The sequence below is a fragment of the Pimephales promelas genome, chromosome 9 (genome assembly GCF_988280905.1).
Source record: "Pimephales promelas chromosome 9, fPimPro1.hap1.1, whole genome shotgun sequence".
NCBI classification, from domain to species: Eukaryota; Metazoa; Chordata; class Actinopteri; order Cypriniformes; family Leuciscidae; genus Pimephales; species Pimephales promelas.
In genome coordinates this window covers 29,655,676-29,668,390 of record NC_142777.1, presented here as the reverse complement: position 1 = coordinate 29,668,390, position 12,715 = coordinate 29,655,676, and the positions used below count along the sequence as shown (strand labels likewise).

The window sequence follows — 12,715 nt, the reverse complement described above, 5'->3', positions numbered from 1 at the left end:
ATCTGGGAGAGCCCTAACTGCCTGATGTAACGCTGGAACATCCAGTCGCTCTGATCAACCTCATATTCGTCATTGTTATGCTGCTAATCGCGCATCCCTCTGCTGCTATCTGCTGAGTTAAGTACACATAGTTGGTCTTAATCCTGTGTATGGGCAGAACACGCACTTATCTTAAAATATGCATGCACTTAACACTTGCACTACAATTTCAATCAAATCCAATGTCAGTGTTTGGAGTTTGGTAGCTTTGGGGAGGGGTGGGGCAACACTTTCTCTCTTTTCAGGTATGCTGTTGTGACTTCTAAAATTGAGACTGAGCCGTAACATGGGAGTGGATGGATGTGCTTGCGTCAATTGAGTAACCAGTTTTTACATTGGTTTATAAATTGATTTAAATTGCTTTTGGTAAGGGGGGAGGGGGGTGAGGGATTGTAAACTTTTTGCTCTTTTTCATTGCAGCTGTAGACTTGCTAATTCTTTACTCTGAAGAATTGGGTGTAAAGCGCCACTGGCTGGAGATAAGTTTAAGCGTATACTTTTGCCTTTAAAGATTATAAAAAATAGTTTGGGGTGGGGGGGTGGGGTGGAAACCCAGAATCTTGTCTAGTTACAGGAATGGTGATTTACAAAGGCACCGATTTGTTCTGGCCGTTTTGGTGGGATTTCCTGACCTGGACCGTTGTTTGGTGGTAAATGACACTTGTATTACATTGGTTATGATACTGGGTGGGGTGGGGGGGGGCTCTAAACTCTTCTCTTTGTGTTTCAGCTTTTAAATAGGAATGAGTCACACCTGAATGCAAGTGCAGCCTTGTTCAAGACCTCACTGGTCAGATTTGATCTTCCAAGTAGAAGAATATTAAAATTGAATTTTTTTGTGAGGACAAAATTACTACAGTAATATCAATGGCATTTTGGATGTTTTGAAGAGTTTATCTGGGGATTTGGGAGGGAAACCTGCAGTCTTTTGTGTAGTTTCAGGCTAAAGAAGAGCTGTTCGAGACCAGAATATTGTAGAGCAGCAGGTTTGAGGTTTTTCTTTTCCTGAGGAACAATCTTGGGATTGTTCCTTCAGGTTTTGCTTTTAACCTCATAAGAAAAAAAGCAAAAGACTCTGGTGGTTGGCACTCCTGATTCTCAGGACGGGGTTCAATTCCCTGCGGCGTCTTTGCTTTCTAACCTCTGCTCAAACAATACTTTTTAGTGAATATAATGTGTAGTTCATTTAAGTTTGGTTTTCTGGTGTTTTTTTTTTTTTTATATATATATATGTAGTAAATTCTAAATATTTTAGTGAAATTGTTGTAAACCCTTGTTTATGATTGTGAAATAAAGATTATTATTGCTAATGGCCAAATGGTTTGTGTCCTTTAATTTTGTACATCCAAGTTCATGATCAGTACTCAAATGTTTTCTAATTTAATTTATACTGTAGATAATTGTGGCAATATGCTGTAATACAATTTTGGCCAGCAACTACTAGAATAACAATCAAAATGTACTGATACAATTTTCTGTCATAATTTAACTAAGTAGTATTCATTACTTCAAGTGAGTTAATCCATTCAGCTTTGAATTAATACATTTTTAGCTAACTGTATGTACATTTCTGAAATATAAATCTAAATGGTAATGTGGACTAGTGCATTTCTGTAAAGCTGTTTTGCACGATGTGTATTGTGAAATCACTACACAAATAAATATGAATTGTATTAGGCCCATTGACAGTCTACAGATGTAATGGTTTTTTTTTTTTTCCCAACAATAGTTTGCAGCAACACTATTTTACAGTGCCATTGTTACACCTGTTAAATTTAGTCTAGTAATAACTATAAATTATGCATTGAATTATTATAAATTAACTCTATGGGCGCCGCCATCTTGCTTGCCGAAAGTACAATAACATGGTCACTGAAAATAAAGTGTAACTTAGTTCACCACAATTCATTTATCATTTTGACCTTGTTACAAACGGTCCACTGCATTGATAAATCACATTGTCGAAGTCTCAAAACTGATACTTCATCTTTGTCTGGGTTCGAAATATTTTAACAAATACATAGTATGACTTTTCTTTTTTTATGATGCTACATTTTCTTTATCCTCCATTATCAGCCAGCGATTTTTAAAAAAATATATATATTTTGTTTAAGATAATGTGTCAAAGATTGTACAAAATTATATTAAAAATACAGATTTGAATGATATTTCAAATACAAACTCGATTGTATCGTATATCGTCTGAATGTTACGTTAGTGTGGTTTTGTGTTAAGTCTAACCCAGCTTTCGTAAAAATATAATCTATGATTGTTAGTGTGGAGGACATAATCAACAAATATTATCCGAAAGAAAAATATTCAAATTTAAGAGAAAACAACAAAAAATAAGTGCTAGACATTTTGTTGGAATTAGACTCTTGGATCAAATTACGTTATAAAGACCCGGTCTTCCCTGGATTATCTCAACTTCATTGGAATTCATGCCAACATTATAACCTATGACTATAACTAGAACAAGATAATAACGGAACTAAAAATTGCACGTACAAAATAAACCAGTGAATACTCTCACTAGCATGCTGTTCCGAACTAAGCATAGCATAGCGCATGCTAGGGGTCACGTGACATTTGTTTGCGGATTCTCGAGATTCTCTCGGTTGTCGGAACAGTTGCGCCCTCTATTGGTTTGCTGTCCGTCCTACAGCAACACCGTGTGCTGGACTAGACGGGGAAGGATGTGGTCCTTTTTCGCACGGGATCCTACCAAAGACTTCAACTATGAAATTTTACCAGAAAATCAAGAAAAGTCAGGCATATGGACCCTTAGTCGGGGAAAGCGCAAGGTAAAATTACTTGACATATTAATATAAAAGCACATAGTGTCGCAGCAGGCCGCTGAGTCCTCGGTCTAAAGTTTAGCAACATCCCGCTCACGCATTACGCATGAGCGAATAAAACAGCAAAGGCGAAATAGCAACTCAAAACACATTTAACTTCTTTGTGAGCTTGTATATTTTTTATGTTCATGGCTCAATATCCTTTGAGTCATATGGGTTAGATATTAAGACTATTAAATGCAGAAAATAGGTTTATTTGATCATCCTTTTAACAGAGTACGTAACATTACTGTGGCCACGTCAACAGAAAACTGCTGTCACATAATAGCTGAAATATTATTGTGGTACTAAGCACAATGGTGTGCATTAATCTATTTATGTGATACTTTATTTGTATCGATAATTACACTGCCAGCACTTGTATGATGATGTATGATAGCAAAAAAGCTGCACTGTTATTGTGTACTGTACACGTGTCCTCCTGACATATCTGTATCTGATCTCCATTTACCAGAATTATTGACATATTATATTTATAAATTTGTTAGATTTATTTGGATGCATGAATAATTATTGATCATATTCTTATATACATTATAATGACAGATCAGTCACCAGGACGGCATAAAATATTGAGTTGTTGATATTGGGCTGTATTGGTGGCTTGGTTTATTTCAAAACTACCGTAGTCAATCAGGACATTCTGGTTGTGCAAATCTTCCTAAATTGCACTGTTCTTCTTTGCAGTATACAGATGAGTTGTAACTTAACCCAACTTGTACCCCCTTCTTATTCCAGACCACTGGTGAGCTGGTGTCAGTCTTTGTGTATGAGGTTTCCCAGGGAACGGAGGAGCAGACGCAGCTTGCCAAAGCGGCTTTCAAACGCACCAAAACTCTCAGACATCCCAACATCTTGTCCTACGTAGATGGGTTGGAGGTAAGGACCTTGTATGGATTAAATGAAGTTGATCTGTGATTGTGAATCATAGGAAGATTGTTCTCTTCAAACAATGCCTCATCTTTTCTTGTGCTCTCATTTCATCTTGATTATTCAGGTTGAGGTGAGGTTTTTGTGAATGTAACCCCTTATCAATACCAGACTCTTATTATAAGAAATAATCCCCGAATCAAATATTTAGAATCATTTTAGACACGTGTATGTTAGTGGGGGATTTTACACAAACTTTTTACGTTCTAGATGTATCCTAATTGTAATTATTGAAAAGGCATTTTTATTACAACTCTTTATTAAAACTTTATTTTCCTGTTGGACATCAGACCGAGAAAAGCTTGTACATCGTCACAGAGCCAGTGACCCCTCTGGCTGCACACTTGAAGGTCCAGGCGGAGAAGACTGGTGCGAGTGATTTAGAGGTGTCATGGGGCCTTCATCAAATTGTGGTTAGTTTTGAAGTAAATTCACTGGCTATAAATCTATCATTCATTAGTTCAGTTGTACAGTTTGCTGTCACTCCTTTCCCATCAGAAAGCGTTGAGCTTCTTGGTGAACGACTGCCATCTCAACCATAATAACTTGGGCGTGTGGGCCGTCTTTGTGGACCGTGCTGGTGAATGGAAGCTTGGAGGGTTGGATCATGTGAGCTCTGATCAGGGAGACTCCATCACTTTACCACCACCTAAAGTGATCAACCCTGACATGGAGAGATATGATCCCCCAGAGAGCCCCGGCAGTGGTGGAGAAAAATGGTAACTTGTACAAACAGAAAACTCTTGTTTTCTAGTTCTCTTTATTCATTTTCAGCCCAACTATTCCCTGTATGCTATTTACATTTTCTGAATGGACTTCAAATACTTTAGATACACAAAGACAGTGCACTTATTACTTTGATTGGGAGAAAGTGCAGCACTCAATGTGAGACACGTGCTTATGGCTGCACTTGGATTGGCTGGTCCAGCCTGAATTATTTTTGTCATGATTCAAGCTTTTAGAAACAAAATTTATGAGGCTGTACAGTTGTCAGATTTCATTGGTGAATGTGAGTCCTGTTCATTGTATTTGAAAGCTGGCACATTTTTGCACAAGTTGGGAAGAGTACAAATGGAAATGGATTGCATTTAATTGATGTGTATATCAATTGTACATTCTGGTGTTTGTTTTACACATTTATCATATTCGCATTGTTGCACATGGGGATTTGTAATGAGTTTTGTAATTTGTAATTGTAATGAGTTTAATTGTTGCAATTAATTTATTTTGGCGACCAATTGAGTGTTAATAATTCAGTGTTTAATTTTTCAGTTGCAATTTTTGAAACGGATCGTCTAGTAAAAAAAAAGTTAAATTCACTCAGTGTTACTTGATACGTATATTTGACCACCACTACCTCAATTACAATTGAGTGCAATTAATTGTATTCTGTTGTGTTTTAGGCACTTTAGGTACTACTTTATAGTCAAACTTATTTTTTTTGTTTGAATAATGAGGATTTCTTTGCCACCCTAGACTGGTACTGGACCACTGGTCCTGAAATGCATTTGTAATCAGCCATAGCTCATTGTTGTGCATTTCTTTATGATCTCAGGACAGGGGATGTGTGGCGTCTCGGTTGTCTCATTTGGGAAGTATTTAATGGAACTTTACCACGTGCCTCCTCGTTACGATCTCTGGGCAAGGTACCAGATCAATTTTGATTAGTGTTAACTGCAATTATAGCTTTGTTTTAGTAGTTTTTATTATGACAAACAGATTAAAAGCTGTGTATCCTCATGGTCTTTTAAACCACCTTGTTTACCCCTCACAGATCCCAAAGCAGTTAGTGCCACATTACTGTGAGTTAGTGGGTGCAAACCCAAAGATTCGTCCCAACCCTGCTCGGTTCCTACTGAACTGTAAATCTCCTGGAGGCTTTATGAACAACAGCTTTGTGGAGAGCTGTCTGTTTCTGGAAGAGATACAGGTATTTCAATCAGTCTATTAAGCTTATTCTAAGGGCCTGTATTGTGTTGTTTTGCAGTGCCATTCAAAAGTTTTGGGTTGGTAAGATTTTTGTATGTTTTTAAAAGAAGTATCCTGTGCTCACCAAAGCTGAAAATACACTAGTACTGTGAAATGTTATCACAGTTAAAATATAATTCTTTTCTTTATTATAATTATTATTATTATTTTAAATGTAATTTATTTCTGTGAATTTTCAAAGCTGAATTTTCAGCATCATTACTTCCTGCAGAAATCATTCCTAATATGCTTATTTGGTGCTCAAGAAACATTTCTTCTTATTATTATTATTTTTATTATCAATGTTGAAATTGGTTGTACTGCTTCATATATTTGTGGAAACTGATACATGTTTAGGATTCTTTGATTAATAGAAAGTTAAAAAGAGCAGCATTTATTTGAAATCAAAATCTTTTGCAACATTGTAAGTGTTTATTGACACTTAATTATTTAATTTCTTTAAGAAAATCTTACTAACCCAGACTGTTTTTGGTGATCTTTTACTATTTGTATTGCATGTTACAGTGTAAAGGTTGCAATGCAAATTCTGTATTGAATGTTCAGACTACTTTGCTGGTTTTCTGTATATTGCTTTCTATTGTTTTATGTATTTTCATTAATACCTTTAAATTGTAAATATATATTTAGGTCAGTATTGTGTGTGTGTGTGTTTATGTAGATTAAAGAACCTGCAGAGAAGCAGCAGTTTTTCCAGGACCTGAGTGAGAATCTTGATTCTTTCCCTGAAGATTTCTGTAAACATAAAGTGTTGCCTCAACTCCTTACAGCCTTTGAGTTTGGCAATGCTGGCGCTGTCGTTCTTACACCACTATTTAAGGTAAAAGACATTTTTGGTATTGCATTGACTCTTACCCATGTTGTTCATTGTAAAGAGAAGGTTGGCATCCTAAGCAGCAAGTTCCTTTAATACCGTTATAGCGATATTTTGTTTGTGGTAGGTAGGAAAGTATTTGTCAGCTGAGGAGTACCAGCAGAAAATCATCCCAGTCATAGTGAAGATGTTCTCTTCCACTGACCGTGCCATGAGGATACGATTGCTACAGCAGGTATACACGACTTCAATGCTTTTTGTAGATTTTGTAAGAGTTATCCCAACTCTTTCATAGACTTTTTCACAATTCTAAATGATTTTTTGTCTCTTCTTTTATCAGATGGAGCAGTTTATTCAGTATTTGAATGAAGCAGCTGTTAACTCTCAGATTTTTCCACACGTGGTTCATGGTTTCACAGACACAAACCCTGCCATTCGAGAGCAGACTGTAAAGGTATTTGTTTACTCTGTCTTGTCTCCAGTGTTTTGACACTCAGTTAGTGTAATTGATAGTGGCATACATTTACATTTATGCATTTAAATGGATCTATCTAAAGCAACTTACTTTTCATTCATGCTTTCCCTGGGAAGTGAACTCATGTCCATGGCATTACAAGCACCATGCTTATTAGTCTTTAATATGTTTTTTAATGACTTAATTTCTCTCGTTCCTATAGTCAATGCTTCTGTTGGCCCCTAAACTGAACGAGACCAATTTAAATCAAGAGTTGATGCGTCACTTTGCACGACTGCAAGCCCGGGACGATCAAGGCCCCATCCGCTGCAACACCACTGTTTGCCTGGGCAAAATTGCCCCCTACCTCAATGCTGGGGTAACTTCAACTAACAACCTATAATATTCTATTTGTTTAGGCATATTTTTTTCTCTAAATGTCAATCTTGCATTGTTTTTCCTTTGTGTTTTTTTTTTTTTCTCAGATGCGCCAGCGTGTATTAATCTCTGCATTCTCACGGGCAACTAAAGATCCATTTCCTGCCTCACGTGCAGCAGGCGTGCTAGGATTCGCTGCCACCCATCAGTACTATAGTGTGGCTGAAAGCTCCAATCGTATCCTGCCCACACTGTGCACACTGACTGTGGATCCAGACAAAAACGTCAGAGATCAGGTAAAGAAAAATGCACTGCAGGAATTGAGGTACACAATGACACAGTATCTATTGATATGTTCTGTGGTTTGGTGTTTAATCTGTTTTTTGAAAATTACAATTCAAAAATAGTTTTTTGTTCTGTAGGCATTCAAAGCCATAAAAAGTTTCCTCAGTAAGCTGGAGACGGTTTCTGAAGACCCTTCTAAACTATCTGAAATAGGTATAGCATGTGTTGTCCCTTATGTTAAAAGGATTGCTCACTAAAATTTTCAGTTCTCAAATGATGTAATGGTAATGTAATTAAATGGTTCAAATGCAGAGAAGGATGTGACTGCATCAGCGCAGACAGGAGGGTCAGCTGCTACATGGGCAGGATGGGCGGTAACAGGCGTCTCATCTCTCACCTCCAAACTCATCCGAAATGCTCCGGCTGGTTCGGAAGCACTGCCTGCTGAAAACAGCACCTCATCTCTACCCTCTGCTGCACCAGTAACCACAAATAATGAAAACAAAGGTGTGCTGCAAGAAAACTTAGTTCTAGGAACCAGAGTATCCTGTATAATACGTTATTAGATAGAACTTTTATGCATAGAAAGTAGACAGTATTGAAAAGTTGGTAGCTGAGCAGAAATCCATAATCATGTTTGGCTTGGTACCCTAGAGGTCCACCTATCACTGTTTTTCATGTTTGTATCGGTGTTTACACAGCCTTTTTAAAAATGGCGGGTGCTGGTGTTTCGCTTGCGCTTGGCCAATCAGCGCACACTAAAATCACGGATAGTTCCTTTAGTGCTAAATTAGTTTCTCTAAATAGAGTTTCTAGAACTAAAATCGTCCCTAGTTCCTGCAGTGCGAATGCGCCAAAAACCGGGAACATTCGCCAATAGTTCTAGGAACTATGAAAAGGTTCCTCCGGGGTGAAAGCCCCTTTTGTCCCATTTCAGAGAGGGTGACCTCTGAAGGTCGCATTTGTTGGCTACATAAGTCATCAAGGATGTCGCATTTCAGAAAAGAGTGACCTAAAATAAAGAAAGTGTAATGAAGATTATCAAGGAAGTAAATATTGAATAGGAAGAACGTGAGTTATATAACCCAGTTGCCACAAAACGTTTTAACAAATTTACCTTTCCAAAAAAATTCATTCTGAGATTTTAAAATACATTTTGCATTTTTATGCATATTTTATTTACATTATTTATATTTTATTTTCTCTTTATGCAGAGATATTGAAGTGTGATTTGCAATATTCAGTTATCACTTTTCAATAAGAGATTTTAATATACAATATTTAATATACATATTTCTGAATGGTTAATTAGATCTTTTATGACCTAGTTTTCAGCCTTCCAAACAGCTTTATTCTCCAATCTGACTTTTTTTTTTTTTTTACAAATCAGCCAAATATTCATTAAAAAACAAACAAAGTTTAAGCAGAAAAAAATATTTGAAATGAGATGTGTTGAGTTATCATCTCATCAACTTCCTCTTTTCCTTTTAGGCCCAGAAATGAGAGCACAGACTTCCAGTGCACGTAGGATTCAATCAGAGACATCGAATGAGGAAACAGTGGAGCCAATTGGAGATCGGTGGGATGATGAAGATTGGGGAAGCCTTGAGGTGACTGATGGCTATTCAAATTATGACCTTTTATACTATAAAAACATAGCATACAAATGAATACTGAGAAATGTAAATAATTCCTTATCTCTGTGCCTACAGGATCCTGGGAAAGTACAAACAGATCCAGACGATTTGAATTCCGATTGGCCGGCAGTGTCCTCAACACAGAAGAAAAGCAGTGTAGGTGATTTTGCATGCATGTCTATTTACTGACTATATTAATATTACATGGTGACCTCTAGTCATTTGTAATAATTGTGGAGGTTGTCTTTGATATTAATCCTGTGCAACTCAGCCATGTCTGTAATTTGTAAAGTAAAAAAATCCCCCTGCAAATAACCTACCATATTTCACCGAACACCGAGGTCCTGTGATAATATTAGTCCCACGCGAATCGGCATCTCTGTGATTTGGCGGGATCGTATATCTTTTTTTTTCAAGGTTTTTGTTTCATGTGCGCCTTTTTATCCAGTGTTTTGATAATATTTTGGGTGCTGGGTCATATCGCTATACACCATACAATTACACATTGCAGAAAGATAAGGCTGAAAATCATCAGAAAAGTACTAGTACTAGCACTAAGCCTGTGCGAATAGGGCTATTAAAAATAATATGCTTATATGTATTGCAATATAATGCTGACAATTGACATTAAAATACTATTTATTCATATTTCACTTCACAAATAAAGAAAGAAATTATTTAAAGTTATTTATTATCTTTTATACACTTGATATCTTTCCATAGGTGGGTCGGAAGTCCACTGAGGCAGTGAAGAAGCAGAGTTCTGATTGGAGCTCAGGCTGGGATGCCGACGACAGCTGGTCTAATGAGAAAGATGCAGATGGTCAGGGTCAAAGTTCACCTGCTGATGAGGGCTGGGGTAACGACTGGGATGATGATGGTGGTCTAGCTGAGAGTTTCACGCCAACACATAAAAAAAAATCCTCAACTGGGGCTCCAAAGGGTGCCAGCATAAGTGCTGCGCAAGAAGGGGTACGATTGGCCAGCGATTATAACTGGGATGGAGCAGAAGGAAAGTCAACAACAGCCGATCTGTTCTCCAATGTGTCACAACGAAGTACTATGGTAAGGCTCTGGTGGAGGAAATGTAGGTCATATTTTCATTAATTGTGAATTGCTAAAGGTGGTGGAACTCCATTTCACATTACAGTTCCAGCCCAGTTTTATCCCTGCAGGTCACTTAAATAAGATGTGTGTTTTTGGTCCACAGAAGTCTGATGGCTGGGACGCAGACAGTGCTGGAGACTGGGGAACAGAAGAAAACTGGGAGTCACTGGATGGAGATCAGGGTCAGAGTAGTTTTGTTTCGCCAGGTTACACATTGAAGCGTATTTTAAAAATTCAGATTCATTCTTGTGTTGCCAATTAGAGGAAATTCAAAGTAAAGCCCAAATAACATCACTTTCTCTTTCTCCCTCAGGTTTAAGTAAAGCAGAATTGGCAAAGAAGAAACGAGAAGAAAGGCGGAAGGAGCTGGAGGCCAAACGTGCAGAGCGCAAGGCAGCAAAGGGTCCTCTGAAACTGGGCGCACGCAAACTGGACTGAGCACTGGAGGTACAGCAGAACATTGACTATTTGAAGATGAAAGGACTGCGAGATTATTTTAAAGAAACATTCCGTGATGTCAGAAAGGAGGAGAAGCCTCACAGCTGTCTGTATGTTGGGCAACTTTGAAGAATTGCAAATCTTTCTGGGGAACAGCTGACACCATAAACTATGATATTCCTTTACTCTCCTCACAGTACTATGATTTTTATATTACACAATATCATAGTTTACTGAGTGTGCATGAACTCACTGCTTTGAGAAGTATTGGGAGTCGAGGGAAATTTGAACAATATAATCCTAGAAATCTTTGTATGTACACACAGTGATTATACTTTAAATATGGACCGATTTGCCCTGAATGTGGACTTGAAGGACTTTTGAAAATGGATGATGTAGAGAAACTTAATCATGATCCTAGGTGGAACAATGTCATTGATAGAGCATGTATAAACAGACGAATATTTTCAAAGCAAAGGAAGAATTCACTGCAACTCATGAGTGACATTGTGGTTTTTTTCTTGCCATACGACAGGGTGAGGTGGATGTTATTTCTGGTTTGTGCCTTTTTCATTCCTAGTAGGCGTTACTTTTTATGTTGTAAAATAAACTAATCAGCAGATAATTTTGTTTTTAGTAAATGAGACAGTCTGTGAGATCTGGTGCAATATTTTCAGAAGGGGTCATTCATGTACTGTATAAACACATGCAAAATTCAGCTTCATATTTATGATAATAAAAAGGAGCCTGTCTTTGGAGATGTGCTGTAATCAATGTTGTTGCTTAGTTGCAATGTTTCACAGAATTTAGTCCATCAAATAACAACGAAGGTCCAACTGAACTGATGTTGCCTTTCATTTTTTTTGTTTGTCAGTGGTGAGATGGCACCCAGAAAGTGCAGATTTAAAATAGAACAAGCTTCAGATGGTGCAGTGACTAAATGGGGGAAGGGAAGTGTTATAATTACACATTTGGTTCAATTCCTATTTTTAAGTCATGTCAAAAAAGGCGTTAGAAAAAAGGTTGTCCTTAGCTTCAGCCGATATTTAATTGGCTACATTTTGTATAAATCATTTCTATAGTATCTTTAAAATTATTCCTAAAAAACCTTGTGCAGGAATGATGAACTACTGGGATTTATTATTATTTATTTATTATCATAAGGATGTGATTCAAATTTGGGGAGGAAAAAAATGATTATAGAAATATATGGTATGAAAATAAACAGACAAAAATTAAGGATTATTTTTTATGATTTTAGTCATTGATGGGATAGTTTACCCAAAATGTTTTGTTTCAAGACGTTTCAAACCTGTATGAATTTCTTTCTTCTGCTGAACACAAAAGAAAAAGTTATTTTAAAGAATGTCAATGGGGCCCATCAACTAACACATTTTCTCCAAAAACATCATATTTTATATTCAGCAGGAGGAGGAAATACATACAGGGTGAGTAAATGATGACAATTATCATTTTTGGGTGAACTATACTTTAATTTGTTTCAATGGAGATATTCAACAGAAAGATGTCACTGATGTGGGTTGTTCAAGTGCCTCCCACTGATTGTTGTTGCAAGAATTTGGTATTTGCCAGAAAATGGGAACAAAGGTCTCATTGAGCAGATGAAATTCAGGCCAGCAATACAGAAACCTCCGATGTATATTGTGATCTTGCACAATGGAAAGTACAGAAATGAGTTGATAAATAGCATGTTTTTTCACTCCGATATGTTGGTATAGATTATAGAACACCACAAAATGTACAAATAAAAACACACAAACACCTAGTA

At 37.0% G+C, this 12,715-nt stretch overlaps 1 protein-coding gene across 1 annotated transcript; it reads left to right on the top strand.

Moving 5' to 3' along the window:
• The first annotated feature begins 2,672 nt into the window (after positions 1-2,672).
• Positions 2,673-11,684, top strand: scyl1 (SCY1-like, kinase-like 1). The gene is made up of 18 exons (XM_039648773.2): positions 2,673-2,843; positions 3,636-3,776; positions 4,118-4,240; positions 4,326-4,546; positions 5,383-5,473; positions 5,602-5,757; positions 6,475-6,633; positions 6,755-6,862; positions 6,968-7,081; positions 7,305-7,460; positions 7,567-7,755; positions 7,882-7,957; positions 8,057-8,251; positions 9,236-9,354; positions 9,457-9,537; positions 10,105-10,446; positions 10,592-10,670; positions 10,802-11,684. The coding sequence occupies exons 1-18, from the start codon at positions 2,736-2,738 to the stop codon at positions 10,924-10,926; spliced, it is 2,583 nt and encodes an 860-aa protein (XP_039504707.2). The 5' UTR covers positions 2,673-2,735; the 3' UTR covers positions 10,927-11,684.
• The last annotated feature ends 1,031 nt before the right edge of the window (positions 11,685-12,715 follow it).